General features: G+C 40.9%; 1 protein-coding gene across 1 annotated transcript in view; it reads right to left on the bottom strand.

Moving 5' to 3' along the window:
• GALNT8 (polypeptide N-acetylgalactosaminyltransferase 8) overlaps positions 1–13,301 on the bottom strand; it is a 58,819-nt gene extending 45,518 nt beyond the window's left edge. The window contains exons 1-2 of the mRNA XM_033223130.1: positions 12,915–13,301; positions 7,920–8,217 (exon numbers count right to left, since the gene is read on the bottom strand). Coding sequence (XP_033079021.1) covers positions 7,920–8,217; positions 12,915–13,125 — 509 coding nt within the window. The 5' untranslated portion in view covers positions 13,126–13,301. The remainder of the gene's footprint in view (positions 1–7,919; positions 8,218–12,914) is intronic.
• Positions 13,302–17,089: the final 3,788 nt, after the last annotated feature.

Consider the following 17,089-nt stretch of genomic DNA (forward strand, 5'->3'; position numbering starts at 1 on the left):
GATTGCATTTTTTAAAAGATCCAACTATATGCTGTCTATAGGAACCATACTTTATGTTGAAAGAGACAATTAGGTTGAAAGTAAAAGGATAGAAAATGATACATCATGTAAACAGCAACTGTAAGAAAACTAGACTGGCTATACTAATATCAAACAAAACAGGTATTAAGACAAAAATGTTACTAGCACTAAAGGAGAAAATTTTATAATAGTAAAAGATATAAAATGAACAAACCTCATTGAATTTATGGGATAGCATCAGACGAGCAAATATTTGAAGTACAACATTCAAAAAGGAGAAGAAAAAGACAAAGTGGTAGAAAGCCTATTTAAATAAATAATAGTGAAACGTGATGAAGTGGAAAAAACATTTGCCAACCAAGAATACTACATGTACCCAGAAAAGCTGTCCTTAAGCAATGAAGGATAGATAAAGATGAACAAAACCCGAGGGGGTTAATTACCACCAGATCTGTCTTACAACAAATGCTGAAGAGAGTTCTTCAAGCTGAGAGAAAAAGAGGCTAATTAGTAATGTGAAAACATATGAACCTATAAAACTTGCTCATAAAAGTAAATATACAAAGTCAGAATACTCATTGTAATGATGGTGCATAAGTTACTTATATCTTTAACATGAAGATTAAAAGACAAAACTATTAAAACAACAATAGCTCTAATAATTCAGGAAGATGTAAATGATGACATTAAAAATTAAAAATGGGGGGAGTGGAGTAAAAGTGTAGAGATTTTGCAATCAAAGTTAAGTTGCTATCAGCTTAAAATAGTTTGTTATACTGATAATATGCTTTTTGCAAGCTTCATGGAAAGCACAAAGCAAAAACTTATCATTGATACACAAAAATAAAAGGTAAAGAATCAAAGCACACCACTAGAGAAAACAACTTAATCGCAAAGGATGATGGCAAGAAAGAAAGGAAAAAATGATCTAACAAGACAACCAGAAAAACAATTAACAAAATAGCAGTAGAAAGTCCTTACGTATCAATAATTTCCTTGAATGTAAATGGGTTTTATTTAATCAAAAGACATACAGTGGCGAAATGGGTAAGAAAGAAAACAAGACCCAACTATATGCTGCTTACAAGAAACCCACATCACCATTAAAGACACATATAGATTCAAAGTGAAGGGCTGGAAAATGATATTCCATGTAAATGGAAACCAAAAGCGATTAGGAATAGCTATACCTCAATAAAGTAGACTTTATGCCAAAAACTGTAAAACATGGCAAAGAATATCATTAATAATGATACAGGGATTAATTTGGCAAGAGAATACAACAGTTGTAAATATATAGATAACCAACACTGGAGAACCTAACATAAAAAAGCAAATGTTAATATATTTAAAATATACAATAATAGTAGGAAACTTTAATACCCTACTTTCAGCAATGGGAATATCATCCAGGCAGAAAATCAATAAGGAAACATCAGAACTTAAACTACACTCTAGACCAAATAGACTAACAAACATATACAGAGCATTCCAATAACCACAACAGAATACACATTCTTCTCATGTGCACGAGGAACATTCTCCAGGATAGATCATACGTTAGGCCACAAAACAAGTCTTAACAAATTTAAGAAGACTGAAACCGTATCAAGTATCTTTTCTGACCATAATGGTATGAAGCAAGAAATCAACAACAGGAGGAATTGGAATAATTTGCAAATATATAAAAATTAAATAACATGCTCCTGAACAGCCAATGGATCAATGAAGAAAATACAAAGGAAATTAAAAAGAATATTGAAAAAATAAAAATGAAAAGCAAACTATCGAAACTCACGGGATGCAGCAAAAGCAGTTCTAAGAGTCAAGCTTACAGAAGAAATGCCTACATCAAAAAAAGAAAAAATATATCAGACAAACAGTTTGACCTCAAGGAACTAGAAAACTAAGAACAAACTAAGTTCAAAGTTAGTAGAAGGAGTAAATAATAAAGATCAGAGCAAAAATAAATACAATGGAGATTAAAAAAAAATAGATAATATTCATAAAACTAAGACTTGGTTTTTTGAGAAGATAAACAAAATTGACGAATCTTTATCTAGACTAAGAAAAAAAGAGGAATCAAATAAATAAAATCAGAAATGAGAAACAGAAATTACAACTAATACAACAGAAATATAAAGGTCATTAAGAGGCTTAAGAACAATTATATATTAACAAATTGTACAACCCATAAGAAATAGACAAATTCATGGACACATACAGCCTATCAAGATTGAATCATGAAAAATGGAAAATCTGAACAGACCAATAATAAGTAAGGAGACTGAATTAGCAATAAAAAATTTCCTATCAAAGACAAGCCTAGGGGCTGTGTGGTGGCTCATGCCTGTAATTCCAGCACTTTGGGAGGCTGAGACAGGTGGATCACTTGAGGTCAGGAGTTTGAAATCAGCCTGGCCAACATGGCAAAATTCCATCTCTACTGAAAATACAAAGATTAGTCAGCTGGACGTGGTGGCAGGTGCCTGTAATCCCAGCTACTCAGGAGGCTGAGGCACAAGAATTGCTTGAACCTGAGGGGTGGAGGTTGGAGGTTGCAGTGAGCCAAGACTGTGTCACTGCACTCCAGCCTGGGTGACAGAGTGAGACTCGGTCTCAAAAAAAAAAAAAAAAGACAAGCCCAGGACCTGATGATCTCACTGCTGAATTCTACCAAACATTTAAGGAAGAACTAATAATACCAGTCCTTCTCTAACTCTTCCAAAAAATCGAAGTGTAGGTGATACTTTCAAACTGATTTTATAAGGCCAATATCACCCTGATAACAAAACCAGACAAGAAGACTGAAAAAAAGGAAACTACAGGCCAATATACCTGATGAATGCTGATGCAAAAATCCTCATCAAAATACTAGCAAACTGAATTGAATACGCATTAAAAGATTATTTACCATAATGAAGTGAGATTTATTTCAGGGATGCGATGCAAAGATAGTCCAACATACACAAATCTGTATATGTAATACACCATGTTAACAGAATGAAGGACAAAAACCATATGATCATTTCAATAGATGTGAAAAATCACTTAAAAACTCAACATTTTTTCATGATAAAAACTCAACTAATTAGGTATAGAAGAATTGTAGCTTCAACACAATAAAGGTCATATGACAAACCCACAGCTAACATCATACTCAATGAGGAAAAATTGAAAGCTTTTCCTCTAAGGTCCAGAACAAGACAAGAATGCCCACTCTCACATTTCTATTCAACATGCTACTAGAAGTCCTAGCGAGAGCAATCAGGCAAGAGAAAGAAATAAAAAGGCATCAAAATTGAAAAGAAGTGTAGATTGTCCCTGTTTGCAGATGATATGATCTATATACATAAAGCCTTAAAGAACCAACCAAAAATGGTAAACAAATTCATTAAAGTTGCAAAATCAACATACAAAAATCAGTAGCCTTACTATACACCAATAGCAAACTATCAAAAAAGGAAATCAAGCAAACAATTCTACATACAAACTATACCAACACTTAATACTTATGAATACATTTAACCAAGGAAGTGAAAAATCTCTACATTGAAAACTATAAAATACTGGTCAATGAAATTAAAGAAACATAAATAAATGAAAAATCATCTCAGGTTCAGGGATTGGAAGAATTAATACTGTTAAAATGTTCATACTTCCCAAAGTGATCTGCAGATTGAATTCAATCCCTATCAAAATTCTAAAGACTTTTCTTTACAGATAGAAAAAACAACTCTAAAAGTTCTAAATGGAACCATAAATTATCCTGAATAGCCAAAGCAATCTTTAGCCAAAAGGAGAAAGCTGGAGACATTACACTACATGACTTCAAAATATACTGTATTAAGCTATGGTAATCAAAACAGCATGATACTGCTATAAAAACAGACACAGAGTAGTGGAACAGAACATAGAGCACAGATATAAATCCACACATTTATAGAACTGATTTTCAACAAAGATGTCAAGAAAACACAATGGGAAAAGAACTGCCTCTTCAATAAATGGTGTTGGGAAAACTGAATATCCACATTTAAAAAGAATAATACTGAACTCTATCTCATCACACCATATACAAAAATGACCTGAAACTAGATTAAAGACTTAAATATAAAACCCAAAACTGTAAAACTTCTAGAAAGAAAATAGGGAAAATTTTCCAGAACATTGGTTTGGGCAATGACTTTTTGGATAAGACCCCAAACACAGGTAACAAAAACAAAAATAGACAAACAGGATTACATCAAACTAAACAGCTTCTACATGGCAAAGAAAAAAATCAAAAGGATGAAGAGACAACCTACAGAATGAGATAAAATATTTGCAAACTATATATTTCATAAGAAGTTAATATCCAAAAGAAATAAGAAACAGAAACAACTCAATAACAAGAAAAATAAAAATCAGCAAATGACCTAATCAAACATTTCTCAAAAGAAGACTATAAATGGCCAAGAGCTTTATGAAAAAAAATGTTCCATCTCATTAACCATCAGGGAAAATGCAAATTAAACTCACATTGCGTTATCATCTCACCTTTGTTAGAATGGCTACTACCAACAAATAAAAGATAACAAGTATTGGCGATAATGTGGAAAAAAGAGAACCATTGCACAGTTAGTGGGAATACAAATTAGTATACCCAATAAGGAAAATAGTATAAACGTTCCTCAAATACTAAAAATAGAACTATTGTATGATTTAGCAACTCTATACTGGATGTATCTCCTTAGGAAATGAATGAGTATATTGAAGAGAGACTGCACTCCCATTTTCATTGGAGCATTATTCATAATAGTGGAATACTATTCAGCCACAAAAAAAAAGGAAATTCTGTCTCTTGTGACAACATGGATAAATGTAGAGGACACTATGTTAAGTAAAATATGCCAGGAACAGAAATACAAATACTACATGATCTCACTTATACGTGGAATCTAAAAAAGTTAAACTCATAGAAGTAGAGAGTAGAATGAAAGGTGGTTACCAGGAGCCAGGGTGGGGGCTGGGTGAAGAGGTATTAGAGAAATGTTAGGTTAAAGGATACAAATTTCAGTTAGATAGGAGGAATAAGTTCAAGAGATGTATTATACAACATTGTGACTATTGTCAATAGCAATATGTGGTATTCTTGAAAATTGCTAAGAGAGTAGATGTCAAGTATTTTCACCAAAAATAACTGTGAGGTAATGAATATGTTAATTTAGATATATATTGCCATTCTACAATGTGTATACATTTCAAAACATCATATTGTACATGATAAGATACACAATTTTGCCAATTTAAATAAAATATTTTTTAAAACAGTCACATTTCCAATAGCATCAAAAAGATAAATACCTAGGAATAAATTTAACAAAAGACGTGAAAAAACTAATACTGTGAAAACTCAAAATATTGTTGAAAGAAATTAAAGACCTAAATAAATCGAAAGATTTCTCACATTTGTGGATTGGAAGATCTAATTTTTAAAATGAAGTCCTCCACAAATCTACAGATCTACAGAGTTAATGAAATCCCTGTCAAAATCCTGCTGGTTTCTTTGCAGAAATTGACAAACTAGTCCTAAAACTCATATGGAAATTCAAAGTCCCAGAATAGACAAAACAGCCTTGAGAAAGAAGTTGGAAGACTCACATTTTCAATTTCAAAATGTACTAAAAAATTACAATTGTTAAGACAATGTGTTCCTGGCATAAGGATAGGCCTATACAGCAATGAAATAGGATTGATATCCAGAAATAAACCCTTACATTTATCACCAATTGATTTCAACAAGGGTGGCAGGACAATCTGATGTGGAAAGAGTAATCTATTCAACAAACATACTAGGATAACTAAACAGCCACACATAAAAGAATGAAGTTGGACCCTCCTTGTCACATATGTACAAAAACTAGTTTAAAATGGACCAAACACCTAAATTTAAGACTGAAACTATAAAATTCTTGGAAGAAAACATGGGTGTAAACCTTTATGACCTTGTACCAAGCAATGGTCTGTTAGATACAACACCAAAACTACAAGCAACCAAGGAGAAAATAGATAAATTGGACATCATTAAGATTTAAAACTCTTGTGTTTCAAAGACGACCATCAAGAAAGTGAACAATCTACACAATGAAAGAAAACATTAACAAGTCATATTTCTGATAGGAATTTACATCTAGAATACATAAAGTACTTTGCAACTCAATAACAAAAAGATAAATAAGCCAATGTTTTTTTTAAAAAGAATGTCTCCAAATAGACATTTCTCCAAAGAAGACGTACACATGGCTAATAGTACATGAAAAGATGTCCCATGTTATCAGGCCTCAGGGTAATTTAAAACAAAATCACAATGAGATATCACTTCAGACCCACTAGGATGGCTATAGTTAAAAAGAAAAATAATAACAAATGTTAGTATGTGGAAAAATCAGAACTCTCATTACTGCTTGAGGGAATGTTAAATGATGGAGTCACTTTGAAAACCACCCAGCAGTTCTTTGAAAGGCTAAATACAGAATTATCATACGGCCCAGCAATTCTACCCACAGGGTACACCTGCAAGAAAAGAAGACATTTGTTCACACAAAAACTTATACATGAATGTTCATAGCAGTATTATTCACAATGGTCAGTAAGTGGGAACAATCCAAATGTTCATCACCTGATGAATGGGTAAAGGAAATGCGGTATAATCCAGACAATGAAATATTATTTGACAATAAGAAGGAATGAAGTATTGATATGTGTTATAATGTGAATGATACTTGAAAACATCATGATAAGTGAAAAATGTTAGTCACAAAAGACCCCATATTATATGATTCCATTAATACAAAAGGTCCAGAACAGACAAATCCATAGGAATAAAAAGTAGATGAGCGGTGGTTGCCTAGGGATGAGGAAGTTGTAGAAAAATGGGGAGGGCCTGCTAATGCAGTTTCTTAGTAAAATGATGAAAATGTTTTAAAATTGATTGTGGGAATGGGGAATAGCTCTGTGAATATACTGAAAAACATTAAATTGTACACTTTAAATGGATAAATTGTATGGTATGTGAATTATATCTCAACAAAGCTGTTTCTAAAAAAGTGTTATGAAGGAGCGTGGGAGACGCAGAAAGAGAAAAAAAAACAATGGGAAAGGGAAACAGAAGGAGAGGGAGAGGGATTGCTCTTCAAATTAGATTTACCAGCAAAGAGGAATCCAAGTAGAGAATTTGAGCAAAGTCCTAGGGAAGGAGACAGAGCTGCTGGCTTTGGTGTGACTTGCGCAAGTCCCTTCTCAGCTTCAGTTTCCTCATCTGTAAAATTATCAGTGGCCGGGCGCGGTGGCTCAAGCCTGTAATCCCAGCACTTTGGGAGGCCGAGACGGGTGGATCACGAGGTCAGGAGATCGAGACCATCCTGGCTAACACGGTGAAACCCCGTCTCTACTAAAAAATACAAAAAATTAGCCGGGCGAGTTGGCGGGCGCCTGTAGTCCCAGCTACTCGGGAGGCTGAGGCAGGAGAATGGCGTAAACCCGGGAGGCGGAGCTTGCAGTGAGCCGAGATCGCGCCACTGCACTCCAGCTGGGTGATAGAGCGAGACTCCGTCTCAAAAAAAAAAAAAAAATTATCAGTTAGAACCACCATATCTCTGTTTCTCTGGATCAGAGTTGCAAAGGACCTCTGCTCCTCTGACATTTCTGTTCTTTCCCAAGGGTCTGTAAATATTTGGATCAGGCGGTTATCTTCTCTGAGCTGTCATTATAAAATAAATTAAAAACAAAAACTTTGCTCAGCCTGAACCCCTTCCCCCCCAATCCCCCACTCCCCCAACCTCCAATTTTCACTGCTCCCAAAGCTCATCCTCAAATCAAACTGAGGACCCTAGAAGCCCAAGCCGGGTTCATCCCACCTGTAGTCTCGTGTATCGGGGATGGTGCGATTGAGAGGCAGCTGGTTGCTGAGGTACACGTTGTAACCAAACTTCCGGAAGAGGTCCTGGGCCTTTTTCTGCTGGGCCTCAGAAAGATCCTCGCCCCACTGCCTGAAAAGCTGTGAGTGTGGGAAGAGTTTCATTTGGGTTTTGTGCTTCCTTGTCTCCTTCACCTTGGCTTCCACTGCCTTCAGAACAGGGCGTTCTTCATCTTTTGCCCTCTTCATTGTGTTGTTCACATTTTCTTGCTGCCTCAGAGCCAATTTCATACTTTCTTCTGCAAATGAAGAGGACAGGGGTGGGAGAGAAAACATTTCAGCCCCTCCTTAGTTACCTGGGCATTCCTTTCCATCCTAATTTCCTTCTAATGGTTTACACACTACATCTTAAAATTTATAAGCTCTTGTCTCAGAGGATGTAATATGTCAGGGAACTTGAGTAGGTAATATGGCAGGAATCAGCTACGCAAGGCTGTATCAGCAAAGTATGTACTGGATAGGTCTCTCCCTTTAGCCCCATCAAAACTCCTCCATCCCACATCTTCAAAGCTCCTCCAAGAACTGACTTACTATGATTTGAGAAATCAGCAGAAAATAAGCTAATGTTTTTCAGAATGAGGACTGAGAACCACTTACATCAGAATCATCAGTTGTGATTTTTTTTTTTTAATGTAGATACCCAGGCTAATCTCCAAATCCACTAAATCAGGATCTGAGAGCTGGGTGGAAATACAGACAGGAGAAATTACAGGAACCTGCTTTTTCATAAAACCAAGGAGTAATTCTTTTTATAGTGAAATTTAAGAAACACTACACCATTAGTGCCTAACAAAGGCAAATCTGCTCTAACCACTACCACCATCATCCACCCATGCCCTTGCTTCTCATGTGCTTGATTTATGAGGAACTTTAAAATTGGAGCTGCCCTAGTCTTGCAATTTCCAACTTCCGGGATCATAAGAATGTCTTCAAAAGCTTGTTAAAAATACAGAATCTGGAGGTGGTTCGAAGATGGCTGAATAGGAATAGCTCTAGGCTACAGCTCCCAATGTGAGCGACACAGAAGACGGGTGATTTCTGCATTTCCAACTGAGGTACCGGGTTCATCTCACTGGGGCATGTCGGAAAGTTAGGTGCAGGACAGTGGGTGCAGCCCATTGAGCGGAAGCCAAAGCAGGGCAAGGTGTCACCTCACCCTGGAAGCACAAGGGGGAAGGGAAGCCCAGGCCTCCCTTAGAGATTCTGACTCTGTTCTGGAGTAGAGCCTGAGAATCTGCATTTTAAACAATTGGTCTAGACAAATCTAATTGTCACATTAATTTGGGAAACATTGCCTTAACTCAAAAGAATGGACAGATAGTGATAGACCCAGGCAGAGGATGTTTTATGCAGAAGATGCCCTCCAGGATCCATGATGTTATCTATTATTTACCTCACCTTTCCACCCTGTAAGATTTGTGCTGGAGTATCTTAGCATATGCACCTTGAACTCCCTCAGGCTCAATCTGTGTACTCAGCAAAAAGAAAAAGTAACCATTTTAGTGTTTAGTGATTATGACATTCTTCAGCACTAAATCCCACAATGGTGATCAAGGCACTCTGACATAGGATCCACTTTGTTCCTACTAATCTCCCCTAAGCCCACACGAAACTTCAACCAGACTGAGAGGATCACCTGCAGCCTGTCCAGCATCTTTCCACAAGTTAGAAGAAGGCATCCTTGTTTTCTGGATGACAGCCACTCAGGGTCACCAGCTTGGTGAGGGGACAGCCCCACTGTGTGACTTTGCTCCAGGTAGATGAATCTCATGCCACAGCACATGGCTTGGCAAGCAGAACGTGTGCTGGATTTCAGATCCATATACAGTCCCCGAGAGGGAAGCAGGGAAGTCCTATGACTGGGAGGAGAACATGTTTGTAAAGTGATGTAAGACTGGCCCAAAAAGAAGGAAAAGGAGAAAGAGAATCAACTCTTGACATGGTTAAGACAAAAAGAGGATCGTCGAAAAAACTTGGGCAAAAAGTAAATGGTAGGTCTCTCAAAGGAGGCTCATGTGAACACCAAGCATACTTGCTCAGGTAGAAACAAGAAGTGAGAGCACGCTGTTTACCGTGTCCCAGATGGAACAGTATGGTTATTCATACTTTTCTGTCCTGAGCACGCAGGGGTCCCAGGGTGGTACTGGATTCTTCCGACCTCTAAGCTCCTCTGCGTTCTTCCTTGGGGGAGATCTGATTTTCTCTTTCACTCGTGGCTGTCAGTGGGAGCTGGTTTGGACCTGGCCATCCTAAAGTCAATTTGAGGAAATGCATAATCTGATAGTATGAATACAGCATCACTAGGTCATCCCCATAACCTATACTGAAACCTTCTAAGCCCCCAAAGGGACGCACCCATTGACATCCCCATGGTGGGGTTTTTATGAACCCTGAGGGAGGTTCCAGAAAACTGGCCTAGAGTCATTGATCCCTCCCTCAACAGGGATATAATTATCATTGCTTGCTTTTGCTATTGGTAGCTTACATGATTCAACTAAGTTTCCTTATTGACTCATGATTTTTTTAAATCTTCCTGGGATCCTGGAGGCAATGAGCAAACAGGATGAAGGGGAATTAAACTGGCTTTTAGTTACAGGAAGCCCTGTGGGAAAAAAGAGCATTGGAGATCTAGAAACAGGGCCCAGAAGAATTTCTGAGGTTCATCTCAGGTGTGCAGGACTCCAGCACTCCAGTCCCCTGGACCCGCCTTTTAAACGCTTTTTCTGTCTCTTTCTAACTCCTTTGCCTCCGCCGGACTCGGGGTACCCACCAGGTGGTGTGGGACTGGTTTTCCCAACATATTTGTCTCCATTCAACTCCACAGATGACACCCTGCCTGCTAGGTCAGGTGTTCTCCAGCCAAGAACACTGTTATAGCTGCCTGGCTTCTGCCTGAGCAGCATCAGGTGTGAGGAGTGTGCATGGCAGCTGCCCAGCGGCAGGTAAGTCACCTGGACACACCTTGTACTGTCTCAGAAGTCAGAAGAATGCTTGCTCCTGCAGCTAGCACAGGTTGCCTGGGTGAGAGGCTTTTCTCTATATATATCTATGTTTGTTTGGTGTGATAAGTCCCAATGTGAGTCTCTGACATCACATCATTTCAGAGCGAATAAAATGTGGGAGCACCAAGAATAACAAGAAAGGTCTTTGCAAAGAAGGAAAGAGGAGTAAGCCAGATGGCTCTGGGTGGCTCCTCATGGCACACTGTGTCCTAGCTGACAGAAAGAATAGCGAGGCTTTGGGTAGAACTCCTGCCATTTTATGGCTTGAGGAGGCTGAGCCAGTGATGAGCCCTGGGGATGGGTGAGAGAGTCCTGGTGTGTCTGGATGCTCTGCCAAGTAGTGAGGGTGGTGCTGGGGTCACCACCCTAGGTACACAGACATCCTCCTGGTGAAGCTTCACCAAGCATATTTGCATGGGCAATGTCCGACCCACCCAGGTAAGCCAGGGCTTGTGGAGCTGACAATCTTCCCGCTGTTTCATCCACTCTCTTGCCCTATATCACTCTTCCCTTCATCCCTGTCTGCCTGTCTTTTTCTCTCTCTTTCCTAGACGCACCCACTCATTTATTCATCTATGTAACTTCTATGGATGAATAGAAATGAGTAGTGAATGAGACGTTCATGGAAACAGACCTTATGAAACTTGTTTTCCATAAAACTGTACCACAATAAAATATGAGGAGTCTTATGAAGGAGGACGTAAAAGGTGCTATGGGTGCCTTAGGCCTCCTCCTCTCTCCTTTTATTCTCTCCTTCTGTCCCACCACACTTTCCCTTTTTTTCTTCTTGTCTCCACACAAACTTTCACTCTCTCTCCCTGGACTCCCTCACTTCTCTGCTCCTTTCCTGTCCCAGCTCTTTTCTCCTCTCTCATCTCCCTTCTCTCTCTCTTCGACCTTTCCCTGATTGCTTCTTTCCCTTCCTTTTTCTCTTCTTGCCTTTCCTTCCACCCATCTCCCAGCCTCACTCTGAACCCTGACAATGCTCAGTTCTCGTTTTAAAAGACACTTTCCCCAATTCAGCCCCATGTGCACACACCGGGGCAGTCACATCCCTGCTCACACATAAAACACCTCCCTCAGGGGTTCCAGCATTTGATCCCTGTTACCTGGGGAGCAGGGGGAAATGGCTGCTTCCCTTGCTGAAGTTGGATGCACAGGCTCATAAAATTCAGAGGCATTAGAGTTCCATGGTGAGCCGGAATCACAAACAAATCCCAGAATGTGTTGAAATCTTACCCTTAACTTTAAATGAGGACATTAAAATTTGGCCCAGAGCTGTTTATAGATCACTTTCTGCATCCACTTCACAACCCTGCTAGGTCAGGTGGATAACTATCATTATTATCATCATCTCCATTTACAGAGCAGGAACCTGAGGCTGAGAGAGAGAAGCACTTGCTCAAAGTCACACAACCACAGTGGCACATCAGGATTCGATCTTAGGTCCTCTAACAAAGCCCTCATTAGTTCATGACAGGAGCACACAGCAAAATGGAAGTGAGGCCTTTGCCCCAGAGATTGCCACCTCTCTTGAACAGCCCCTACCACACACAGGCCTAAGGACAGGGCTACGCTACACATCCCTAAGGCCCTTGGGATTCTTACTCTGTCTCGCTGCCTGCATATATGTAGATATAATGATAATGCATGTGCACAAGCCCACACAGGCATACACACACACATGTTCACCTCCCCCATAATGCTCGCTCTAATTTCCACGTCTACTCACTTCGCTCTCAATACCCATCTCCCATTTGAAGGCACCGAATTCAGTGTCAGATGCTTCAATGAGCGACTGAGATGAAAATGTGACCTCTCGCCCATCGTCCCCTCTACATCTCTTTTTCCTAAGCGCCCATAAACATACACACACGCACATGCGTGCGCACACATGCACACACACACCTTCCAGGTTAGCGTTGTAAACTTACTCAGATGCTTCAATTCCGTCTCCAACTGGGAGAGTCTTTTTATCACTGCCCCATCGCGCTCATTCAGATGTAAAGGAAGCTCTTTGTGGAGACCACCCATAAACAGGTTTTGTAAAGTCCCCTTGCTAAAAAATACCAGAAGGAGACTGACAGTAATGGCCAGAGTCAGCCCAATGCAGAGGGCTTTGGAGCGTTTTCTCCAAAACATCATCTTCTTCCTGGGGCTCCTCCACTCCCTGTGGGGTTGAGTGCGTCACTGCCAGAATAGGTTAAGGATCAGAACCAGCCCAGCTTTTGTGGGAAAGAGAGTTTCTGGGGTGCCAGTTGAGTTGGTCTCCCCTGTGTGAGACACCCATGGGAAGCCATGGGTGGCCTCTGAGGAGAAAAGTCTCCTTATTCCACAGGTTGCTCAGGGAGACAACACTCCCTTGAAGCAGTGGAATATAATCAAACATCTTGGCTCCTCCCGAAACCTGCTCCCACCCATTTCAGTCCTGATAAGTTGAAGATCTTAAGTAGTTTAGACACACGCCTTTGCTCAAGGAAATTCACAGAAACCGCCACTGCTGTACATCTTATTGAATGACTCATGATTCTCTTTTACTGATTAATCCTTTCCTTCATCCCGTCCACCCCTTCCCATCTGCCCTAAGAACAAAGAGCTTGTAAACCAATAAATTGGGTGGAGCCCGATAGCTCTGGAACGGGAGCAAGCCTCCGATGCTCTGGTCCCCTGGACCCACCTTTTAAACACTTATTCTGTCTCTTTCTAACTCTTTGTCTCCACCGGACTCGGGGTACCTGCCAGGTGGTGTGGGACTGGTTTCCCCAACAGCTTTGTCTCCACCCAACTTCATAGATGACACCCTGCCTGCTAGGCCAGATGTTCTCTGGCCAAGAACACTATTATAGCTGCCTGGCTTCTCCCTGAGCAGCGTCAGGTGTGAGGAGTGTGCATGGCAGCTGCCCAGCGGCAGGTAAGTCACCTGGACACACCTTGTACTGTCTCAGAAGTCAGAAGAATGCTTGCTCCTGCAGCTAGCACAGGCTGCCTGGGTGAGAGGCTCTTCTCTCCATATATATATCTATGTTTGTTTGATGTTTAATGTTCTGTGTCCCTGGAAGAACCACCTGGGAGACTCTGATAGGGCATGTGAGGTCTGGTCCTGTGGGTGTAAGAAGGGGATAAATAGGATGAAAAAGAAACCAAAACGCGAGAAGCCTCTGTACTCTTAGATCCTTGCTTTTTTGAAGAGCCGGGATCTAAGATGTCTTTTTACCTAACTCTACAGGGTTTTGGACATAGTAGGTGTGCAACAAATGCTTGTCCCACAAACTTAAGGAGAGACTTTCTTGCTAGTTCCTGGGACCTCACTGCCTAGAAGGAGGTGGAGAAGAGCTGGAGGCAGTGCCCAGGGGTTGAGCCTCAGGGGATGACCCTGATTCACTGGTCTCTGTCCTTTGCTTGTCGTCTGCACAACTTCGTACACTGGGCTTCTACCTTGCCCCGGCTTCCAGTAACTCCTTTGCCTCCACACCTCACACTTATAAGATGTTTTGGACGAATCACCAATGATCATCATTGTAGAAAAAACACTTCAAATTGTTTCCCAAGGCTAAAAGTTTTAAGTTCTCAGTGTACTGTCCATCCCGTCAAAATCACAGCTTCCACCCCAGCCTGGCTCTTTGGACTATTTATGAGGTCCCAAACACAGCACATGTGACATGTGCGAGGCAGACATGTGGATTAAAGGAATGCGGCTTTAGGAAAAACAGACAGAACGAAAATGAACAAAATGAAAAGGAATCACTTCTTCTGTTTTGCAGGGATAGAAAATGTCTCCCAGCCTCCCACTTGCAAATTAGACCCAAAACATTAAAAAACGCATGATCCAGCCAGGCACGGTGGCTCATTCCTGTAATCCCAGCACTTTGGGAGGCCGAGGCGGGTGGATCACCTGAGGTCAGGAGTTCAAGACCAGCCTGGCCAACATGGCAAAACCCCGTCTCTACTAAAAATAACAAAATTAGCTGGGCATGGTGGCAGGCGCCTGTCATCCCAGTGACTCGGGAGGCAGAGGCAGGAAAATCGCTTGAACCCAGGAGGCGGAGGTTGCAGTGAGTTGAGATCGTGCCATTGCACTCCAGCCTGGGCAACAAGAACAAAACTCCATCTCAAAAAAAAAAAAAAAAAAAAAAAAAAGATCCCTTCTCCTTCTAGGACAAGATGAAATACATACATTCATCTTCTCTATTCCTTCCCACTAAGGCAAGTAAAAACTACACATGATATGTAAAACAAACCTAAGAAGACTGAAAGGTAGAGAGAAGAGGGCAGGCTGACTAGAGATCTCCAGATATCCTAGCTGTATTAGGAAATAGATTCCAAGTTGCTGGATGCTGGAGCAGTCAACAATTTGGAAATGCCAATGGGCAGAGACAATAAAAGCCCCAAGAAAAAGCTGCTTTCTCTAACCAAAGAAACAGGAAATGGGAAGCCTAGCAACACAGAAAATGTTTAGACAACAACTGCCCTACACCAGCCAAATGCCACTGAAAACCTTGCAGTGCCATGTCTACCCCATCCGCAGAGGCCTCGTGGGGGGCCTAGACTTCCAACCTCACCCCAGCTGTGAGGATGGGCCCTTGCACCCCCACCTTCCCCTCCAGGGTGGTGTCAGTGAGGGTCTCTTGGGGAGCCAGCATTTTCGTCATTGTCCCCACGTGATATCAGTAAAGGAACAGTGGCCCCTCCCTTTTCAGCCAGTGTGGTATCAGCAGAGGCCTAACGGGGAACCTCAACTCCCTCCCTCACCCATCAGTAATGAGGCAGCCCTCCCCACCAGGTGTCAGTGGAGGCCAAGCATGGAACCTGGGCTTCCACTCCCACCTGGCAGCGATGAGATGACATCCCCCGTTCCCCACCAGAACAGTGTATGAAAGGCCTGCTAAAACAGATTTACATAGGATCCAGAGTTTCATAAAATTATATTCAGAATGGCCAAGTGCAATAGGAAATCACTTGTCATATCAACAAACAGGAAAATCTCAACTTGGAAGAGGCTATCAACAGACACCAACAGCAGCTGGGCATGGTGGCTCACGCCTGCAATCACAGCACTTTGGGAGGCTGAGGCAGGAGGATCGCTTGATCCCAGGAGTTTGAGACCAGCTTGGGCAACATGGTAAAACCCCATCTCTACAAAACATACAAAAATCAGCCGGGCAAGGTGGCACATAACTGCAGCCCCAGCTACCCAGGATGCTAAGGTGGGAGGATCACGTGAGCCCAGGAGGTTGAAGCTGCAGCGAGCCATGATTGTGTCATTGCACTCCAGCCTGGGTGACAGAGTGAGACCCTGTCTCAAAAAAAAAAAAAAAAAAATTGAAACAGATACCAACACCAAGATGACAGAGATGCTGCAATTGTCTGACAAGGATTTAAAAGCAGCCATACTAACGAGTGATTATGAACATGCTTGAAACAAATGAAAAAACAGTAAGTCAGCAAGGAAATCAGTGTTTCAGCAAAGATATAGAAACCTCAGGAAAGAAACTGAAGACATAAAAAAGAACCAAATGGCAATTTTAAAAATGAAAAATACAATAAACAAAATTTAAAAATCACTGGGTGAGCCTCAACTGTAGAATGACAAGGACAGAGAAAAGAATCAGTGATCTTGAAGATGATATAATAGAAAATGCTCAATCTGACCAACAGAGAAAAAGTAGACTAAAAAAAAAATAAACCTCAAAGACCAGTGAGATTACAACAACAGATCTAACATTCATGTCATTGGAACCTTAGAAGGAAAAGAGAAAATGCAGGGCTAAACAAGAACGTAAAGAAATAAGGGCTGGCTGGGAACAGTGGCTCATGCCTGTGGTCCCAGCACTTTGGAAGGCTGAGGCAGGCAGATCACCTGAAGTCAGGAGTTCAACACCAGCCTGACCAACATGGTGAGACCCCCATCTCTACTAAAAATACAAAACATTAGCTGGGCATGGTGGTGCACACCTGTAATCCCAGCTGCTTGGGAGGTTGAGGAAGGAGAATCACTTGAACCCAGGAAGCAGAGGTTGCAGTGAGCCGAGATCGTGCCACTGCACTCCAGCCTGGGCAAGAAGAGTGAAACTCTGTCTCAAAAAAAAAAAAAAAAAAAAAAAAAAGAAAG

Source organism: Trachypithecus francoisi, unplaced genomic scaffold (genome assembly GCF_009764315.1).
Source record: "Trachypithecus francoisi isolate TF-2019V2 unplaced genomic scaffold, Tfra_2.0 Lachesis_group11, whole genome shotgun sequence".
NCBI classification, from domain to species: domain Eukaryota; kingdom Metazoa; phylum Chordata; class Mammalia; order Primates; family Cercopithecidae; genus Trachypithecus; species Trachypithecus francoisi.